The sequence below is a fragment of the Zootoca vivipara genome, chromosome 3, assembly GCF_963506605.1.
Source record: "Zootoca vivipara chromosome 3, rZooViv1.1, whole genome shotgun sequence".
Taxonomy (NCBI): Eukaryota; Metazoa; Chordata; class Lepidosauria; order Squamata; family Lacertidae; genus Zootoca; species Zootoca vivipara.
The window spans coordinates 9,823,361-9,846,363 of NC_083278.1; the positions used below are offsets into that span (position 1 = coordinate 9,823,361).

The following is a 23,003-nucleotide window of genomic DNA, read 5'->3' on the forward strand; positions in this document are numbered from 1 at the left end:
CCAAGCCAAACAAAGCGTTTGGAAAATGGACCTGTGCTGGCACTTTTAAGTATCTGATGATTGCCTCTAGGTGAGTTTTGAAATACCTTTTGCAGTTTTATAGACAACCCCACGGGGGGGGGGGAGCAAATTGCATAGTGTATTTTGGGGTGAAGCCTCTAAAGGTCACTCTGCAAAAGAAATTGAAAATTCCAATAGGGGTTGCAGAAATCTATTCTATATATTTACTTTAAAAGCTATTTTTGCATTTGACTCTTAATTTTCAAAAGGAACAGTATTTTGGAATCATTTGCCCCATTCCCATTTTAGAGCATGATAGGCTTTTGCCTAAGGTCATTCTTAGATGCATGTTCTTACATAGGATGAGAAATCTCCTGATCCCAGAAAATCTGCTTTCCTCCATTCCAAGTGCTTAGTGCTTTTCTGCTTTTCTCTTTTGCTGTGGCAGCTGGACAAAATTGCTGATTCACTGATTTCCTCCACCCCTCTTCCTTCTATAGCATGAACCACGAGGCTGCATAAAAACTGCTGCTTACTAGCTGTGTTTTTGTAGACTCTAAACTCTTGGCTGTGCTATGAGTTTTGTTCCTAACACAACTTGTTCAGATTTCTTCTCTTGATAGACATTTTATTATGTTTTTATATGTGTTGGAAGCTGCCCATAGTAGGCATCATCATCATTGAGGAATCCCTGTTTATCTGTAGTACTCCTAGTCCATTTCCCATCTGAATGGTCCATGTTTACAGCAGCATTTTTTGCAGTTGTGTTAGCCTTGAGCATGCTAAAGTCACTACTGGCATTGAATGTATTCAAGTGCTTGAAGCCATCCCTTTCTGTTTGCTTACTTCTAGACAGGGCTGGGGAACCTATGGCCCTCCAGGTGTTGTTGGACTAGAACTCCCATCAGCCCCAGCCAACATGCCAGTGGTCAGGGATGATGGGAGTTGTAGTCAGCAACATCAGGAGAGCCAAAGGTTCTCCATACCTGTTTTGAACACTCTTATTTCTAAGATTGTCATTTATTTGCTACATCCCAAGCATTTCCAGAATCAAATCCAGTCAAATTGTTGTCTAAAACGGCAGCTTACCTGTACTCTAGATCAGAGTTTCCCAAACTTGGTTCTGTTTTTGGATTACAACTCCCATCATCCCCAAACTAATTCCTGAAGTGGAGGAAGCTATGCTTCTTAGATAAGCATGCTTTTGCATGAAGGTCTAGCAGGAGTGGGAACATTTTTCAGCCTCAGGACTGCATTGCCTTCTGGGCAAGCTTTCCTGGCACATGTGAGAGAGTGGGATCAGAGGCAAATGTGAGCAGAGCAATGTGTATAAATTTTACCTTTGTACAATAGGCTAGTTTCTACACACCCACCCACACTCCTCTTTATCCTCCATCCAGGCAAGCAAGAGTCAATTGAAAGCACACATTCTAACCAGGCAAAAACATTTGGATAGGGTGTGAGGCAGGGAAGAGCGATGAGTGAGAGGTGTGGCCTGGGAAGAGCATGTGCAGTTGGAGAAACTCAAGAGGGCCAGATAGAGACTCCAGGAGGACCATATTCAATCACCAGGTCCGAGGTTCCCGACCCTGATCTCTAAATTTCCAAGGTTTATTTAACCCAGATCTTCACTTTGCAACCTGTGGAACTAGCTTTTTCTTGATGAAGAAAATATACTTGCATGCTTAAAGAAAACACACTTAGTTGATTCACTGGAGAAAAGAAATTTACGTATACCTTATAGATACAAGGATCTGTATATTTAGACGGTTCCCTCCTTCTGCCCCACTCCTGGCAGAATGGGAATAATGACAGTGGCTTATCTTACAGAATTATTGTCATGATTATAGTAGCATGTATGTTATATAAATGACTCTATTGTTGTTAGAGCCAGCATCTGATGGCTCAGGGTTAATTGTTTGTACGTTCAGTTTAGATTTTAAATTTTATGGAATTAGTGCTCTTAAAAATCTGAGCCTGGTAATGCATACATGCCAATTAGACAGGATTAAACAAGTCAGGTTTGTTTGTTTTTAATTGACAATCATGGAAACATTCTAGCACAGAACCATCAAATCAGGTGAAATACAGCTGTGGGCAAAATAGATTCCTTGACAATTATACACCACATTTCTTGTAACATTGTTGAGTCACAAAGAATGTCTGTTTACTTGTACATGCTGAATCATTTTTCATATTGCAAATACAGAAATATAGAAATAGGAAATACTTTATTGTCACTGTACCACTTGTTTACAGTGAGATTAAACGAGCCCCCCCCCCACAATCTCTCAGTCCTTATTACACTCTATTTACACTTATTACACTTATTTAAACACTAAAGTAGAAGTAAAACATCAGAGGCTGCTCTTAAGTTGGTCACATGCAGTCTGGGGATGGATGGAGTGTCTCTTGTGTCTTTGGGAGTGATCTGCCAGGTGTGGTTTTACATTGTCCAGCTGTGCATGCTTGCACACACACAAACACACACATACATACAGTATAGTGACAGCAGGAGACAGACATGGGAAAGAATGCACAGATGAGTCTGGGCTTGGGGCCAAAATAGACATGATGGTGACAGGCCTATGACTTACCTCTCTGCAATCTGTCTCTCTTGGGTACTCTTCAGTGCCAGAGCTTGGCTGAAAACCAGCAAGCTCAGCTAGGAGGAAAGCATTTGAGAGGAGAGGGTATGGAGAGATGATTGACTGTTGTGGGCCACTTTCCTCACCTGTTTGCCCCATTTTCCTTTGAAATGCTCTGTAGGGGTGTGGCCTGCATTTAAACAAATGAATCAGCTACTGTTGTGTGTGCCATTTGACCTGTAAGGAAGCCCTGGGAGCCTAGTTTTGGAGACTATATGACAGAAATGAACAGTCCATTCAGTTGTTGCATGTGAGAGGAGCAAACCACCAACACTGGCTTAGCATTATGTTCACACCAGGGATCACGGCTTGCATTGTTCCAAACAAGCCAAGGGTTGCTCTTGGCTTCCTGTTCATGTTTTGTTTGATCAAACTAAACCAGAATTCTTGGTTCAGACACAGCAAGCCAAGCAATTACTGGTTTCACTTGCACTAGAGGAGGAGCAAAGTGGGAATGACATTAGTATTCATGATAAAGCATTAGCATATGATTTCATGTGATGTAAAAACTGGGTTACTAGCCATGCTTAAGAGCTACCGAGTAAGAGGTTTAGGGGTTACAGTGCCTTTCTCAGCTTGTTCTAGTTTTTCCATACTACAGAGTGTTGAGCTGCATCAAGGAAAGAAATGTTACCTGTACCCATTGTTGTTTGAGCTGTTCCTAGATTTTGGTAGCATAACTCCTGACTGACAGCTTCTGGAGGCAATATGCCTCCTGCTGCTGGTCCCTTATTGCTCACGATGACCCTTTGCAAATAACATATGTTTTAATATCATTTTAAACTTTGAAACGTTACTGCGTTAGGTGATTTGCAAAGTTAAAGTTTTAATGCAAATACTTTATCAACTCAGACAATTTTACAGTTTCCATTCTTCTTATATACATAGACTTTTGTTTCTTTGTTGCCTTGGATTTGCAAATGAAACTAGAACCCAGGTAGGCAACATGGTACACTTCATATGTTATTGGACTCAAGCTCCCATCAGCTCTAGCAAAGATGGCCAGGATTATGGGAGTTTTAGTCCAGACATCTGGAAGTAACCACACTGCCTATCCTCAATTTAGAAGGAGCACTTTGAAAACAATGAAATTTCATTGAGTACCTTGCTGTCAGTTTGTACCTTCCTGTGTTGAATAGCTAATAATAGAAACATCCTTAGTAATAACGCTCTAGAAAGACAAAAACATGTGCCTTAAAGCTGATGAACATAGTTGACCTTGAACACCAACTTTTATTTTGGGGTTGTTGGCATATTGCTGCTAAGACCATCACTTCTTGACTTTTTATTGACTGAAGAGTAGTCTTGAAATATAGTTCTTGAAATACCTACTTGAATAAATAGTCTAAAACCTTTCATATTGAATTCCTTAGAGCAGCAGGTATAAATTGATTCTTGTGAAGCTTCTCTGCACTTTAGAGGGAAAGCAAATAATAGCTTAACAGAGATTTTGACTGCAGGGTCTCATATTCTGTAATGATATTTTGGTGTTCTAGGTGGCCTGGAAATATACCATGTCCATGTATGCATATCAAGGTAAATCCAGTATTCCTGGCTTATCCTGGCATACTGTGAGTGAGCAACCTGCTGGTCTCTCATGCTTTGTGTGAGCAGCTCAGACTAACAAATAAGCCAGAGGTTTTCAACCTTTAGGAGTTCATGGCTCCCTTGATCAACTACATTCTTTCTGCGGCACCCCTGTGGGGCTCAGGAGCCCATTATGTCACCCCTTGCCTGCAGAGCCACCCCTTTTTGAACACCCTCCTTTGTGGAGTGTTCCTTCGGCCGCCTCTCTTCTCCCCTCTCCTTGGGAGTCCTCTGGGCAGCCACAGCTGCCACCACTGGTCTCTGAGCTGCCCCCCACCCCCACCCCAAAGAGAGATGCCTTCTCATACTGCCCAACCGGGGCCTGGGAAGTACCCCCTAGCCAGCACCAGAGGCACCATTCGCCTGGGGAGCTTGTAGCCAGAGCTGCTGCAACAAACAGCTGTGCAAGCCTTTGGGAGGCAGAGACCTGAGAGGGTATCAGGTGAGGGAGGGAAGGAAAGAAGGACACAGCCTTTGGCACCCCTGACCATCATTCAAGGCACCCCAGGGTGCCACGGCACACTGGTTGAAAACCACTGCAGTAAGCAATGGCTTATCATAATGTGCAAGCCTATCATCCTGGGTTGTGGCTTCCAAACCAAGGAGTTTAACTAAAGCAGGGTTTAAAGTGGGCTTTCAAATTCTAGTTTGTATGGGAGCAAGATTACAAGTTACTTATTTGCAATGTGTAATACCTGCGACTGGGTCTGGCTCATCGGTACATTAACTGCATGATCTGCAAGTGTGGCACATGCACACATGAATTTCTGTCAGGGCTCAACAGGTCACTACACGAGACTGACAGGGAGTTCCAGCACAAAGGTCTTTGTTTTGTTAAAAAAACAGATTGCACAGAAGAAGGAAGTGTTGATCTCCTGTCCCATTAACAGGAGGGATAGGGTGGACTCGAAACCCAAGTAAACAAAATAAAAAACATATTATTTCCCCTGCTATTGTGCCCCAATGAACACAACATAGGACCATTAGTTGAACTGACTGGTTCATTGTTGCATGAAAGGATTAATGAATACATATAGATGCTGAAGTTGAACTGACCCATATGCTGCAATCCTAGATCTATCTACCTGGGGGCAAGCCCTATTGAACTCAGTGGGGCTTACTTCTGAGTAGATGCGCAGAGGATTTCACTCAGTGTTAAATCACTATCCTGGATTCAGTGAAGTTGGCTGGAAGCTAAAGAGGAAAACCCAAGCTGGTTCTGCTTACTTGCTATAGTTTCCTGGTATTTGTCTACTAAGTGATGCTCATGTTGGAAGAAAACAACAGCCTCATGTTGAAGAACAAAACTGCCCTTTGTGACCTGAGAACAATGTGGCTAAGTACCATACTTAACCTTCTGCACTCTTGTGACTTGTCTACAAATGAAAATAGAATTGATGTAGTATGGCAGAAGTGTCAAAGAGCATATGCTTATCATATATGCAAAATGAGTCTGGTACTTCTTTTCCCATGTTTCACGCATGACTTCTGGTGTGGTATTCCTTGGCCTTGAGTTGGAGCAGAACGGAGTCACTTTTATTGGGATAGTGGTGTGGGTTCCAGAAGCATGTTTTCCTACATAGACCAATGAAATAAAATTGCTGTTGCTATAATTGGGATGTTTTATGTGTGTTTGTATTTTTTACTGCTGGTTTTCCAAGGTTTTATGATGGTTTTTGTTTTTAATCGTTATGAGCTGCCTCCAGTATGAGAGGTGGGATTAGAAATAAGCTCTCCCATGAGTGGTCAGCCCCCATAACAAGATTATCATTATTTAGCAGTCAAGGCTTCACAGTAGCATAACTTACAAAATACCTGCATTTGTATACAAAATTCACACCTTGCCAAAAACTTCCTGGGGTCACCAGGGGCCAGTTAGCAGTTAGAATTATTAGGGGACTGCATCTGCCTGCGGCCATCTCAGCTGTCGGGGTGGGGGGGTGGGGAAACGTATTGAACTTTAGTGGCGCTTTCCAAGCATTTTGCCCTTGTGCATTTGCAATCACGGAAGGGGAAGAATGGGACTGCATTCGCTCCCTTGCCCTTGCCAGTCATGCATTGGGGGAGGTTGGAAGCAGGAGAGTCTGCTGCATGCATGTAGGCTACCCACACAATTTACAGCTCTGGTTTGCAGGATTAGAGATTGTAAAGGTAAAGGACCCCTGACAGTTAAGTCCAGTCACGAATGACTCTGGAGTTGCGGCGCTCATCTCGCTTTACTGGCCGAGGGAGCTGACGTTTGTCCGCAGACAGTTTTTCCGGGTCATGTGGCCAGCATGACTAAGCCACTTCTGGCGAAACCAGAGCAGCGCACGGAAATGCTGTTTACCTTCCCACCGGAGCAGTACTTATTTATCTACTTGCTCTTTGACGTGCTTTCGAACTGCTAGGTTGGCAGGAGCTGGAAGTGAGCAACGGGAGCTCACCCCGTCACGGGGATTTGAACTGCTGACCTTCCGATCGGCAAGCCCTAGGCTCAGTGGTTTACACCACAACGCCATAAGGAAAGCCTATAAGTATACAGCAGGCCACTCACTTCAGATGTCCCTCCCTCCATGTGGATTATGGGAGTGGCGCCTGTGAGTACATGGCAGCAGGGCTAGCAAGTTCAGACCTGCTCTCCCCCTTGCTCATTTGTTAACACATGGAAGGGAGAATGCCTGAAAAAGGCGATGGAGAGCAAGGCATGTAAGTGTGTTACATCAGGGGTTCTATGCCCAGAAATGTATTGTCACCATCAGCAGTGATGGTGCTTTACACTGGGTTAGGCCTTTCTCAATCTCTTCCCTGTAACAACTGCGTTGTAACTGGAAGAGGCTCCTTAGGAAGCAGAGGCTGTGGGCAGGGATCCAAGGAATTGTGGGATCAATTCCATGAGCCCAAGAGGGCTTTACACTTTCTCTCTTAACAGCAGTTTGCTGTTGTGCCTGGCAAACTGAGTTTTTGAAAACTATGAAGGATTTCAAAAGCACTCTGTCACATGATGTGGGGTGTGTGTGTGTCAGCTGTTTTCAAAGAAGAACGAGAAGCCTACAGTTTCATGCAAGCCCATTCTGTGAGTCTAAGCAACTCTTTAGATCTCAGCCAGCAGCCCTGTTCCCTGCAAGATGCAGTCTGTTGCTGTTGCTACAAGACCGGTCCATAAGAGCCAAGGGTTGAGACCTCTCAAATTGAACGGTGCTTTCTTAGTAGACTGGAAAAAGGGTGCATATGCTGTCACCCATAAAAGGAACCAGCACTCCTTGCTGCTTAAGTCCTTGGTGATGTTTTAAGAAATATTTGATTTTTATATCTTGTTGGGTTTTTATAAAACTATTGATGATGCAGCCATCTTGCAGCCACATCTGTTACTGCTCTCACTTTTAGAGCAATTTTCCTTCCTGCCATGAAGCAATAAATACAGCCCCTGTAAAATGGCCGTAATGGTATGAACTCAGAAGTTGCCACTGATGTGACCGGCAGCAATCCATCATTTCCCCCCTCCCTCATTTTCAAGGTGAATTTTCTTTAGAGTGGGTTAAGTTCTACTACTGGTTAAGTGAAACTTCGTTTTTGACTGGGACACCGTGTGTGTGTGTAAAATGTGAATTGCACACATGTAAAATATGCAGTGATTAGATTTACTTAGCCAAGAATGCTGACTAGCACATGAAGCACCAGTTCTCTATGGTGTGCAATATGGGGAAATGAATGCCAGTAGTTGCTTAAATAAGTACAGTGGTGCCTCGCTAGATGAAATTAATTCGTTCCACGGGTCTTTTCTTATAGCGAAAAATTCGTCTAGCGAATCCCATAGGAATGCATTGATTTTTTTTGGATTTTTTTGCCCATAGAAACACATTAATTGAATTTCAATGCATTCCTATGGGAAACCGCGATTCGCTAGACGAATTTTTCGTAAAACGCATTTGTCTAGCGAGGTAACCTCCGCTCGAAAAATCATTTCGTTAAGCGGAAATTTCGTTAAGCAGGGCATTCGTTCAGCGAGGCACCACTGTAAGTGCTAGCTGGCCAGCATATGTTGGTCTGGGAAGACATGGTTTTCCAGGAAAGATTGACCAGCAATACTGATGGGGGGTGTGATGGCCTTTTTGCTTTCCTGTGCTATAGTGAAGCTTGGTTTGTCTTTATTGCATTGACATCTGTGTAAGAACCATCTTTGTCTTGTGGCCCACTGTGATCTGGACTAATTGGGGGGAAAGGATTGTCTGTTTTGAGTAGATAAGATAAGTATTTGAACCCTTCCAAAGTTAATTCTTTGGCTCATTTAAAAACAGATGTGATAGCAACATCCCTGCCCCCCCCCCTGCATGGGTTAGCACTTTAATTAAGAAGCAATTTACCAATTTACCAAAGTTGTGTAGGGACTTAAAAGCCAGATTTTGTTCCTGAAGCTATTGCCCTCTTATTGATTGAAATACAAGTAGAGTGGAACCTCGGTTTAGGAACACCTCGGTTTACAAATTTTCGGTTTACGAATGCCGCGGACCCATCTGGAATGGATTAATTCACTTTCCATTACTTTCAATGGGAAAGTTCGCTTCAGTTTATGAACGCTTCAGTTTATGAACAGACTTCCGGAACCAATTACACTCATACCTCGGGTTAAGTACGCTTCAGGTTGAGTACTCCGCGGACCTGTCTGGAATGGATTAATCCACTTTCCATTACTTTCAATAGGAAAGTTTGCTTCAGTTTATGAACGCTTCAGTTTATGAACAGACTTCTGGAACCAATTGTGTTCATAAACCGAGGTACCACTGTACAGTACTTGATAGGAGTCATCAGTACTTATTTGCAGTATTTTAAAATACAAGCATTCTTGTATAAAGGAATAGCATTATTTGACCCATCCAGGGTAAAAAATTGACCAGTTTCACAGACACAGGAGCCACTCACACACAGTACCTTTGTCTTACCAGGATTCAAGTTCAGCTTGTTTTTCTTCATCCATCTCAACATTGCTTCCAGGCACCAATCCAGGGACTCCATGTCTTCTCCCAATCCAGATGTAATTGAGAGATAGAGCTGAGTGTCATCAGCATACCGATGGCACCTTGCCTCAAAACTCCCAATGACCACTCCCATCAACTTTAGATTTGCATTTCTCAAACTGCAGCCCCAGTTTCTTCTAGTACAATGAACTGCTTTTGAAACTTGGGAGTTTCAAAAGCAACTTATGGTATTGGTTTGTTCTTTGCAATGCAAAAGAGCTACCTCATTCAATGCATTTTGTCAAGGGTAAGGTAGATTTCTGTATTATAGCCTTAACTTTTACATACGGTATTTGCTAATGTAAAATTTACTATAAGTAAATATGCCTGTTTAAATTAAAGGCAGGGCACTTGATGCTCAGAGCTTCCCTGGTGTTTATTACTGGGGTGGTGGTGGTGGTGGTTTTAGATTTATTTTAAAGCATATGATCCATTTTGAGTCTTTAAAGTCTTGATGTTAAACTCATTTAGTTTATGACCAGGATGAATTATCCTTAAATTGCCTCTCTGTTAAGTATTTGTGACCTGGGTAGACTTACTTGGCCTGCCAAATTATGTAATCTGATGTTAAATTGTTTGGCTCATTAACAACTGATTGGGATTATGTGCAGTACAAGTTAATAATTCCTTAGTAGGGCTCAGTCCTCATAATCAACTTTGACAAACTTCTATTTTTCTTTAAACAGTAACACTTTCTGTCCACAATAACCGAAGAGCTATGTAATAGGCTCATCATAACAGCCTGCACTATTTAACTTATTTTCAATCCAAGTTAAGTATATGAGACTTGGAAGGAATCATTAGAAATAGTTGCAGAGAAACTAATTGATCCAACAACAAGTTATGCACAATAGATCAGCAAGTTTTTTCAGACTCAGCAGTGAGAAACTTATGCATGAAACGCTGCATCAAGTTCCTCACTTGTATCCCAGTGCCAGATTTGTGATTATCTTTTTTGGGTAGTGTATTGGGAGTGGCTTTGTACAAAAAGCGATTAACACTCAAGAGTACTCTGGGCTCCACTTTCAAGGACTCATTTATTTCCTTTTGGAGCTCATAAATGAATGTTACTAGATAATTGCAGCACTAAGAATTGCTACTCTGCAAGCTGCATTTCATTGGGGTTGTTGAAAACTCCAGTAGATTGGCGGATGAAAGTAGTTGCATTTTGGTCCCGTAAGAAATCAACTAGTTTGACAAATTTAGGATCCGTTTACATTAGTGAGATTCAAGAGTAACTAACTTGGGGATTGTCCACACCAGAGCTTACTGTGTGGTTGTATTATATTTTAATTTGCATAGTCCACAAGCAATGCCCTCAAACAACACTTGCCTCAATGCTTACCTGATATGGAGATAGTCTGAAAAACTGAGGGAAATTGGGTTCTAAACCACTCTCCTCACGGTCACAGATGATTTTATTTGGGTGTTTTTGGCTGGGTGACTCAATTTTCACTTTCTACCTTTCCCCTGTCCGTGCCCACTACTTCCTTGACGCTCTCATTTCTTTCTGCCTGTGCTCGTAACTATTTCCTGTGAGCTCCTGAATGGAGGTTCTCCCCTCCACCCCGGCCTTTGATCCCTCATGATTTGCAGAAAACCAGAAGACTGCACAAGCAAATTTACAGTTGCTTGACTTGCCCACTTCATAAGTGGGTTTTTTAAAAAAACAAAACAAAAAAACACAAAAGCTGTCTGTGCACATGCATTGGCATAAAAGAACCAACAAATTAGAAGGTAGGGACACACCCAAAAGGGAACACCTATTACCGTAGTTGTTTCTCATGCACAGATTCAAATCTGTGGACCACACTAGCCTAATGTGAGTGGAGAAAAAGCAGATTGACAGCTAATTAATGCTCAAATGTGGACAATCTGATGGTGTGAATTCAACCCAATTTATGCTTCAGATAGCATAGGTTATGTATGCAATTGTAGCATTTGGTGGATTCAGCCCTTGATTGATGATCTGGCTAAGCAGTTTGGAATGGGATTAGTAGATGTTTTTGGTTATCCACTTTAACATACTAATAAGTTACCTGCGTTCAGTAACTTGTGGCATCTAACTGCTTCTTCTCTTCCTTCCTTTTTGTCACCCTGCAGTGTTCTGTGCCAAGGTCTTTGTGGCTAGGCTGCTCCAACCTGGTAGAGAGCATGTGCGCACTGAGATGCCTGCAGAGCATGCCCAGTGTCAGATGTCTCCAGGTGCCTTTCTTTTTTCTTGTTGTAAATGTGTTATGCTTATGCTGTGGTCATTGTTAAAATCTCGCTGGGTTCAATATAAATATTTTAGTCTTCTGAATGTTTTCTGTATGATCCTCTTCAGTTTTTGTAGGAGCCCTCCTTAAGAGGGCTCTGCATGATAAAAACTCCTAATTTGAAAGTAGTACGCATTTTGCTCTACCTGTTGCCTCCAGTTGCGATGCAAATAAGGCTTGCATGCTGCCTGTTTTTGTTTGTGAGTTTCCACACTAAAATCATTGGAATGATTGATGAAGGGTGGTGTGAAAATACAAAATCAATCAATCCGCCAAGCAAATACATTGATACATCAGTTTAATTCCTTTCTCGACTACGTTGAATCCTCTGTGTAGACAGCAAATGTTCCTGAGAAAGTTTTTGTAATGTTCAGAGAGAAGAGATTTTAGATGGAAGAAATCAGGGGCTCTTTTGTGCCAGTGTTAACATTCTTAGAATAGTGCTAGCATGGAACCCAGTTAAATGGCTTGAGTTTCTTTCAAATGAATGAATTTATTTCTTTTTGATTGTGGAGCTTGAGAACATGTGTAAATAGCAAGATCACCAGCTTTGATTTCTCTTCACAGTGGTACATTTAGTTTTGTATATAGGTATTGCTAAATAATAGCATATGGTAGTGGTGTTTCTTCTTGAGGGCTTTATTTGTGGAAATATACTGAACTAAGTATGGCAAATGATTAGTAATCTATTTGGGCCATTGGGATCATTTTATATTGTCTCTAGTGGCCAAACTCAGTGGCTTACCCACCAGTACCTTTGTGCACTTCTCGCTTTCAAGGATTTCACTGTGTGGGCTTAATTGGTATGACAAAAGTATGAAAAAGAACTTTCACCTAAGTTAGGCCACAGGCCATGCAGCAGGTGGGTGGGACTTATATTTGTGCTTTGAGATTTGAGGCAGCCCCATTCTCTCTCTCTCTGTCTCTTCCCTCCCCAACCCCTGCACCTCAAAATGCACAGGGAGAATAATTAGTGTTTTTAGGGTTGTTGTTTTCTGTTGACCCTAAAAAAACCTCATAAATATAAGTTGCCCAAAGTCTTCTGAAACATGAGTCCTCTATGCCCACAGAGAATAGTGGAATGTTGATCATAATGTAAATCTGCAATTCTCTGTGTTGGATGCAAATTGTATGTGACGTGCTGGATTTGACATGGGGATTGGGTGTGTTGTATGGAGGCTTTCCTGGGAATGTAAGGATACAGCCCTCCTTCTTCCATGAGTCATACAGTATAGTGAGATAAAGAAATCAAATAGATTTCCAGTCTAAATTGTTAACCAGAGCACAACGAAATGCTAACATTAGTTTTCTTTCTCTCTAGCTTATTTGCATCTAGGTTGTTGATATGAGACTACTAAAAAAACAATACAAAACAACAAGAAAATTGTTGTTTTTTGTGGATGGTTCCACCAGTGTCATGCCTTAGGACCCATATCTCAGACACCCCGTGTTATATGACCTCCCTGGATAGTGGCAGAACTAAAACCTTTAAAATACAGTGGTACCTTGGTTTACAACCATAATCCGTTTCGGAGGTCCGTTTGTAAACCAAAACAGGTTGTAAGCCAAGGCGTGTTTTCGCCAATGGGGCCTCCAAAAAAATGTGTCCGTAATCCCCCCCCAAAATGGGTTGTAATCCAAAAAACGTTTGCAAACCAGGCCACACACTTCTGTCTTTGACGTGTTTGTAATCCAAAACATATGCAAACCAAGGTACCACTGTACAGCTATTGACCCTTATACAGTGGTACCTTGGTTTACGAACCTAACCCATTCCGGAAGTCCATTCTTAAACTGAAACCATTCTTAAACCGTGGCGCACTTTCCCTAATGGGGCCTCCTGCCGCCGGTGCCCTTCCACCATTTGGCTTCCGTACTTAGACTGATGTAAAGTTCGCAAACCGGGACACTACTTCTGGTTTTGCGGAGTTCATGAACCGAATCGTTCGTAAACAGGGCTGTTCTTAAACCGAGGTACCACTGTATTTTATTTAGTTATCATATTCTATGTAAATAAAATAGATTTCCTTCTGTATAGTCTCTCTTCAGATGGCTCTCTTCTTCAGTAAGCTTATCGAAATGTTAATGCAGCCAGAAAGCTGTCCGATTGTCATTCTTAACATCACTGGGATAGCTGAGATAGTAGATCATGAGACTTTTAATCTGGGGGTCATGGTTTCAGTCCCACATTGGGTAAATAGATTCCTGCATCGCAGGGGGTTGGACAATGACCGTTGTTGTTCCTTCTAACTCTATGATTCATGTTGCAAAAAAGTGCTTATCAGCAATTAAATTATGTGGTAAAGGTAAAGGTACCCCAGACAGTTAGGTCCAGTTGCGGACGACTCTGGGGTTGCGGCACTCATCTCGCTCTATAGGCCGAGGGAGCCGGCGTTTGCCCGCAGACAGCTTCCAGATCATGTGGCCAGCATGACTAAGCTGCTTCTGGCAAACCAGAGCAGCGCATGGAAACGCCGTTTACCTTCCCGCCGCAGCGGTACCTATTTATCTACTTGCACTTTGATGTACTTTCGAACTGCTAGGTTGACAGGAGCTGGGACCGAGCAACGGGAGCTTACCCTGTCGCAGGGATTCAAACTGCTGACCTTCTGATCGGCAAGCCCTAGGCTCAGTGGTTTAGACTACAGCACCACCTGCGTCCCCCAAATTATGTGTTAGAGAAATGCAAATATAATCCATTATTTGGTATCTTGATATGGTATAAATATAATACCACACTATCTCCTGAAAGTAAGTGTACAAGATAATGTTTGAATCTGCTTTGTAGCACTGGTAGCCTGCAGTGAAAAGTACATGTTATTAAAAATGTGCACTATGTATAGACAATAGTGGCACAGGAGTAAATAACTGATGGTATATTTTTGAACCTTCTAGCTGTGTTAAATATCAGATAATAAACTTGTTACATTTCACGGGGGGAAATAGTCTCTATTTTCAGTCATTACAAAGGAAATAGTAATCTAAATATCAATTTTGGGGTTGACCAGCAGAACTTTTATCCATTGGATGGCCAAATCTTGAAGACTTCTTCTGCTAGTGTATGGGAGGCTTTCCTTGTATGTTAATTTCCTTACTACCATAAATTCAGCAAACCTCAAAAATTGAATTAATGCATACCAGGCAGTTACAGGGAACCAGGCAGAGGGCCTTCTCCATAGGGGCACCCTCCCTGTGAAACACCCTCCCTTCAGATGTCAAGGAGATAAAGAATTACACAACTTTTAGAAGACATCTGAAGGCAGTCCTGTTTCGGGAAGTTTTGAATGCTTGAAGTTTTTATTACGTTTTTAGATAAGCTGTAAGCCACCCAGAGTGGCTGAGGAAACCCAGCCAGATGGGTGGGGTATAAATAATAAATTTGTTGTTATTATTATTATGATTAAATATGATATGTGTTGGACCACACATGATAAATCCACCCTTGATCATTACCTGAAAATGCATGAGCCTGCCCTTGAAATATGTATGGCTATGTTATTTGGTGGGAGTCTTTTGCAAGCATGCTTTAGAGTTTGGGATGCTATGGATGACAATACAGGACTGCTTAGCAATGTGAGATTGTATGCATGAAAAGCAATCTTCTATTATCATTCTCCTTCTTTGTAAATGATTATCTTTTTATTATATTTTTATTATAGCTATGTATCTAAGCCTTAGCTCTCATCATCACTCTTATCTGTGAGCTTATGTCATATTTGTGTATTAAATAAAATGATCTTGACGCTCTGTACATAACAAGGAAGGTGTCATTTGACTGAGAGAAAACTACAGAATCAGAGATTTTATGGTGTCATTCTCTGTGGTGTAACATGGAAGTGTTTTGAGACCTTTTCTGTGTGTGTTTTTAAACACAAATCTGCAGAGTGGAGTAAATTGTGAAGGTGACCAGCTATTCAGAATAGTAAAATTCAAAGAAGATTATTCCCCTTTCGAAATTAGGCAAGAGAATACAAAATAAAATTCAGTGCTGATCATACAGGTGAAACTCGGAAAATTAGAATATCGTCAAAAAGTGCATTTATTTCAGTAACACAACTTAAAAGGTGAAACCAATATATGATATAGATGCATGACATGCAAAGCAAGATATGTCAAGCTTTTATTTGTTGTAATTGTAATTATTTGTCATTAGGCGGGTCAATTAGAAATGGAATGTAATTAATGAAAATGTAATAGCGATGTTTATTTTTGTATGATTGTAACTATTTGTTTTATTACTGTGGAATTTCCAAAAGAAAGCATTTGTAAAAATTAAAAGAAAAATAATAATAATAAGTTGCACTTCTGGTTGACCACACCATCTTCTCCAGTCATAGGTCTGTTCAGCGGAGCGGACCTCGGCGCTTCAGAGGTGGGGGGGGGGGAAACCGCTCCAGCGCAGCGGACCCCCCTAAAAAGCCCCAAATCAAGCGTTTTGGGGACAGAACGTCTGGCAGGCGCCATTCGCGGGCTCCTCCCTCCCCAGATCGGCTCTGTTTTGAGCCCCCGAAAGTGAGGAGGTAGAGCCGCGGCGCACAGACAAAGATCGCTAACTCTGACAGCATGAAGCTGCATGACTGGAAGACAGCAGCGGTCAATTCTTCCAAAGGAAAAAAAATTCTACAAAAAGAACAGACCGTGAGTAATCTGATCCATTGGATTTAAATTTGGAAAATCTGGTCACGGGAGAGAGATCCCCCCAAAAAGGGACTCCATCTCTATCCACTAAGAGACATTAACATTCCCCAAAGCCGGAAAGAAATTTGGAGTGGTTTAAACCTCCAAGAAATGAACCTATTTTCCCCTCTGAAGGCAGGGTAAAGGGGGGGGGAGAGTCTTCTTTTTAACCAAAATCCCTGCAAAAGTCAGTAATTGGGAAGGAGAAAAGCCTTTCTTAACCCTGGAATCGGCACCCCAGGAGAATCAGTGGGACTTTATGAAGACATCATAAAGGAATGGAGTGTGTTTTTTGCTAAGGGGATGTGAACTGTTGCAATGAAGAGAATGGATATGTTTGACAGCTGTCATTAAAAATTGCAACCGTTCTTTGACTGAATGGTTAAAAAGAACTCTGTGTTTTGGAATATAATGTCTATGGAAACTTTTTTAGCCAATTTGGATATAACTTTGCTTTACAAGATTGAAACCCCATTATTCCTTGTTCTCTAATCTCGACTCTGCCCTTGAAGCTGGAAAGAATGTCAACATCTGGAGGTGCACCTGGTTTTCAACAGACAGTACTAAAATTGTTGTGGGAACCCACAATTGGGCAGCACCAGATCAGTTTGGACTTAGAAAGGAGTAATAAATCACTGGAGGAAGAGGAAGAAGGATTGGAAATTAACGAAACTATAGTGGATGAGAGAAAAAAAAATGAAGAACCAGTTCCTGAGGACAAAGGGAAAGAATCCAAAGAAGAGGAAGAAGAAAAAGTTAGACAGGGAGAGAAAACTCATCAAGATGTCCCATGGAACTATGCCATCTCAGGAAGGGAAAAACAAGAACTATTTTGGGGATTGAATTTATGGGAAATTAGGGGAAATGTGATGACTTGGGCTTGGTAAGGGAGAGATTCTATGGAATTGGGGGGGCAGAGGGAGGGGTGGACAAAAAGGTGGGTTTTAAATCGTGAGATTGGGAGTGGGGTGAAAAAGGAAATTGGTTTTTATAGGACTGGATAAAAATGGGATTTGAACTTGGGCTATATTATGGAACTTGCTGTATCGATTGGGGGAAAGAGACCGGGGGGTGAGGTGGGGAGGAAGAGGCAGAAAATAGATGGGAAAAATAAAACGGTAAAAGTTATATGTGAAATTAAAGGAATGAGTAATTGTATGAAGTTTTCTTGGCGGAAATATTAGGCTAGGGTAGGAAAAGTATGATATGTATGTGATAAATAGGTTTAGAAATATGAGAAATTGAGAAATAGCTTTAGGATAGCTAAATAGAAATAGATGGTTGGGCGGCTCGCTGCCTCTGTTCTTCCTCTCCATTTTGGAGCCTCTAGGTGGCAGGGGGGGTTCTGGGGGGGAAGGGGGGAAGGTAGGGAGAATTCTAATTATAAAATGGAACACCTCCGACTGTCCGTTCACTCTGGGACCTTCTCGTGGCAGGAGGCCTGGGAATGGGGGGGGGGATAGGAGAAGGTGGATCCTCCCAGATTAGATACCAAAGCAATCCCTACCCTCTTGTACGCAGACGATACTGCTCTCCTCTCCTATTCCAGAGTTGGGCTACAAAGATATTTAAGAGCATTCTCCAATTACTGTGAAGTGAATCACCTAGCAATTAACTACTCCACGTCAAAGATTCTTGTTTTTTCTAAAAGTTGGTGTCCATTCAATTGGTCGATTGGAACCCAAAAAATGGAGCAAGTTAAATGCTATAAATACTTGGGTGTCACCTTTCACTATAACTTAAAATGGGTGACCCATCGCAACAGAACAATTAATTTAGCAAGATGCTTGGTTGCACAAATCAAGCGCTTTCATTTTCTTGGTGGGAATCAATTTGTACCTGCAGCAATTGCTGCCTATAAGGCAAAATCCGCCTCCCAGCTTCTATACGGGATCCCCTTATGGATATCCAGCTTTAACAACAAAGTAGAAGGAGTCCAATCATCCTTCTTTCGGCAAATCCTTGGAGTACCAAAATGTGTGCCATACCTGGCTATCTGTGCAGAATTGGGCCAACACCTTCTTGAGACAAGAGGGTGGATCATTACTTTTAAATATTGGCTAAAAATTCATTTTAATACCGATCCAGATAGCCTGATATCCTATCTTCTGAAAGATAGCCACAGCTTTACATGGTTCTCTAATATTTCCAACAAACTTAGGCAACTAGGCCTTTCAGTGGATTCCCTCTTGACATATGAGGACTCATATATCTTTACTCTTATTAAGCAGAGACTGCTTGATATTGAATTCCAGAAACTTCATCCTGCCCAACCTCTAGTATGCTCGCCTGCCTTCCTGGGGCTGCCGCCGCACCAAGGATTGATACCTAATTATTTATATGACCTGGTATCTCCTTTTTATCGCAGAGTATTTATGTTGGCCCGTCTAAATGCTTTTCCATCCTCTGTGTTAGCCGGAAGACTCAAAGGCATCCCCTACTGGAATAGATTATGCCCTTGTGGCCAGAAAGAGGTAGACTCTATGGCTCACATGATTCTGGACTGTCCCCTTTCTAATTTCTTTTATTTTGGCCCCCTCTTATCCTTTATGAGACCTGGAACCCTCCCCAACAAGGAAACAGTGGTCCAGCTCTTGCTGAGGGATGACTTCCCCGAAATTACCAGAATTATGGCCCACTACTTGTCCAGAATTTATGTAATTAAAATCAGTACATCTAGCCTTCAACAATGATAGCTGAGGATCCCTTGTGTGCCTCTTCCTCCTCCTGCTCACCATTATTTCTGTATGATGTAGAGTTACTATTTATACTAATGACCTATATGTTTTATATGTTTTGTCTTTGTTTTTATATTTTATATATATGCCAATAAAGGTGTTGAAATTGAAATTGAAATTGAGAAGGTGGACAATAAGTTAAAAAGAAAAAAAGAGAAGAATGTTTTAGAAATATGAATAGCTTAAAATAAGAATTGGCGTAGATGATGATGGATGAAATTTGGATATATGAAAACTGCTAAGGATAAAAACAATTTAAAATGAAAATCAGATGAGTGGGATTTGAGGAAGTCCTCAAGACAATGTTAAGCAAAATATGAGGTTAAGAAATATTGATATGTTTGTTTGTATTTTGTTCTGTATTGTTTTTGTTTTTCTTGTATGTCTTATTATAAAATGAATTTTTAAAAGTTGCATTACTGAAATAAATGCACTTTTCGACGATATTCTAATTTTCCGAATTTCACCTGTAAATAAATGGCATTTGGAACCATTATTCCTATACATTCACCCCCAAGTGCACACACAGATATCTTAATTGACTTAATTTGATAAATACTTTGCAGTCACTTGAAAATGTCAACTTTTGAGCAGTGTGATAATGAGGAAAGCAAATGTAATATAAAGAATTTAAGAACAGATAAAAAGCAAGCAATTGCCATCTTAGTTGTAGATTATTAGAATCGTAGGTACAATTTAGCTACATATACAGTACAGTGGTGCCTCGCTAGACGAATTTAATTCGTTCCACGGGTCTTTTCTTATAATGAAAAAATCATCTAGCGAATCCCATAGGAATGCATTGATTGTTTTTGGCCCATAGGAACGCATTAATTGAATTTCAATGCATTCCTATGGGAAACCGCGATTTGCTAGACGAATTTTTCATAAAACGAATTCGTCTAGCGAGGCAACCTCCGCTCGAAAAATCCTTTCGTTAAGCGGAAATTTCGTTAAGCAGGGCATTCGTTAAGCGAGGACCACTGTACCTGCATTTAGTTGACATTGCTTTACCTCAAACAGTATATCATATAATTGGGAAAATTATGTTTAAGAAAGGCAAGTTAAAATGATGACCAATTTATAATGGAGAAAAGCTTAAAATGTGATAAATTTGCTTTTGAGGATGTAGTAGATGCTTATAAAATTGTGTGGGAGAGTTGTTACCTCAAATTGCAAGGATGCAAAATGCAAGGATCCAGGGTTATCCGCAAGAATTGTCTTACTGCAGATTGAGCAGCAAAATGCAATTCTTCACTGTCACAGGAAGCTATGGTAGACATTAGCAACTAAAAATGTTATATAAATACATAAAAGTTATAAACTCTGTTAATCTGGAAGCAACCAGTTTCCTTCTTGCTTTTCCCTCATTTATTGTTCTTTCATTCGTCCGCTACCAGCCAGTCCCCATGGCTCTGTTTCTGTGGCTTTAGGTGGTTTTTTTTTTTAATTTTTAAAAACATGCTAGCACTTGAATGCAGCACTAAGAAAATGTATCAGTTCTGTACACAGATACTTCCCATCCCTTTTGTTATACATTTTTATCTATCTTGTCTTTCACAGGTTCTTACTAACAGTATCCTTTTTTCCTTTTCTTATCCATTCCAATCATTTCTAATTTTCTCAAACATCATTCAATATCCATGAGTAGAGAGTTATATATTCTGTATCTTTTCTTTTTTTCTAGAGGATAGACTTGGTTGGAATGTTTTTTTTAGATAAGGCTTTCTAGCTTTTTTCTTTTTTCTCCCCCCCCTTTTCTGTATTTGTAACTTTTTGTATTTTTCTTATGTATATTTGTGTTTTTATTCATCGTGCTTTTAAACAATAAAATTTATCTTAAAAGAAAAGAAAATGTATCGGTTCTGGTGTTCATTCTGTCAGAACCAACTGTCTCTGGCACAGTGGAACAGCTTAGATTAACTTCCTCTTAAACTTGTGTTCTGCTGGGGGTCAAGTACTAGGTTTTATTCTTTTATTCTTTTGTTATGTAACAGTCCAGTCCAGTGGGGAGTCAGGAGGGGCATATCAACCACGCTTCCATTTTGTAAGAATTTACCTCCATTGTAATAAGGGGGGGGGAATTGATTAGCCTAATCCTGGGGCCTCTTGGAAGTACAAAGAAGCTTTGCACCTCAAGCCACCATTGATCCATCCCTGCCTCCCAAAACACTCTGTTTGAGGGCCGTTCCACGGGCATACCAGGGGCCTTTGCAGTGGGCATTGCCCACCCACTGGTGAAGCTCCTGCCTGCTGGCAGAGATGCACCTTCTTCCACATACATTGGTACCTCTAGTTGCGGACACAATCCGTTCCGGAGTGGGCCGTTCACACCCCGAAAAGTCTGCAACTAGATCGGCGCTTCTGCGCAAGCGCGGAGCGCAATAGAGCGCTTCTGCGCATGTGCAAAGCACACAGAATGCTTCTGTGCATGCGTCGAAACCCGGAAGTACAGTATACACTTCCGGGGGTGCCGCGTTCACAAGCCGAAAAGATGCAACATGAACCTAACGCAACACGAGGTATGACCGTGCTAACTTGCTCTGGCTCTGTCCATTCATTTGGGTGTTTTCCGTTCAGTTATGTGTTTAGTTTTCAGTTTCAGTGGGTACTGTATTTCTATATTGCCTTGCTATAACATGAGCTGCCTTGGGAAGGCTTCGACACTGAAGAGCAGGCTACAGATATTTAGATAAATAAAAAGTATGTGCCTATTTTTAATAGCTCTATGATGACAGGCGTGAGAAGCCCAGTGGTGAATAGGAGCAGTGGTTTGGTGTCTCCACTGGTGAATGGTGTCCTGTATGGCTAGAGAGTAGCTTTATTTAGGGGTTGTTAGCTGTGGTAGTCAAAAGTGCCAACTTCTGAGCTTCAGTGTATTGTTGGGTGATTTCTAATGGGAAGCTCGTTTTATAGCATTCTACAGACCTGTTGCAAGTCCTGATGGCTATTAATCTCTGTACTAGATTTGTTACTATGTCTGTGTTGTCTCTGAGCTCTTAGCCCTCAAATATAAGGCAGTCTTGCGAAGAAACATTCCTCCTCCTCCAAAACAAATCATAGGGTCTTAAGACCCTTGTCATAGGGTCTTAAGGTGATCAGTTTGGGTGGTACTTCACATCAGAAGCTAATTGCAGTGCTGTTTTCACACTCTTTGATCGGGACTGAATAGTTACATTTATTTCCCGTGCTGTAATGTGCCTATGTCAAAAACAGAGATGCAATTTTAAATGCGTAGCTCTTTTAAAAATTTGCTTTTGGGGCCATACTGGAAGACGGATATACAATTGCAGGTATTACCTGCAATGAATATCTTAAGCACATTTTAGCCCACCCACCATTTCCTCATAGAGTTGTATACATTTGGGAATGGTCTCTTGCACTTTTAAAACTTCTATTGACGTGCGGTTGGAAAACCTTGTCACTTGTCAGTTGCATCAGTTCCAGTTTCTTCTGCCACAATTGAAGCTGCTTGGAACTGCAGGTGGCTGATTCATCTGGGAGACCCTGAGTCCGGGGGAGGGGGGGCTGAATTAGATTTAAGTGTTTAAATGTTAATAAGATACAAGAAGTAATATTTATGGAAAGTTTTTGGGAATAAATTTCAGGCTAAGGGGGGAAATACAAGATAGATGGATGGGAAAATAAATTTAGATTTGGATTAATGGATGAATTATAGGTTTAGGTTAGTTGATCTTTTTAGAATAGAAATTGTTGAGAGATAATGAAAAAATGTCTAAAATGATTTAAGTTATAATATGAAAAATTGCCTAATCTGAATTTAAAAATGGGCCCAGTGTGGGGGGAATTGAGGAAGTCCACAATGTCAAGTAAAAATGTTAGAATTGATATGCTTTTCTTTTTTATGTTCTCTTTTTGTTTTTGTTGTTTGTGATTTTTTGTATTTTGTAGTGTTTGAAAATGAATAAATATTATTTGAAGATTTTGTTTTTCCTGTTCAATAGGTCATGCACACTGCTGCTCAGCAATACGGTACTTTTAAAAAGAAAAAGAGAGAGAAGTCATTGGTGAATCTGACTTCAGCAGTTTCTGCTGAGCAGACGTTGGCCAATGAACTAAGGACTCGGCCAGATTGGTAAA

At 41.1% G+C, this 23,003-nt stretch overlaps 1 protein-coding gene across 7 annotated transcripts in view; it reads left to right on the forward strand.

Annotated features, from left to right (window-relative positions):
- Positions 1-23,003, forward strand: part of FBXW11 (F-box and WD repeat domain containing 11) — an 83,546-nt gene that overhangs the window by 14,486 nt on the left and 46,057 nt on the right. For 4 of the 7 annotated variants that reach the window (XM_035110156.2, XM_035110157.2, XM_035110154.2 and 1 more), the window contains one exon: positions 11,333-11,434. The exons of the other annotated variants lie outside the window; for them this stretch is intronic. In XM_035110156.2, coding sequence (XP_034966047.1) covers positions 11,384-11,434 — 51 coding nt within the window. In that variant the 5' untranslated portion in view covers positions 11,333-11,383. The remainder of the gene's footprint in view (positions 1-11,332; positions 11,435-23,003) is intronic. 7 annotated transcript variants of the gene reach the window in all.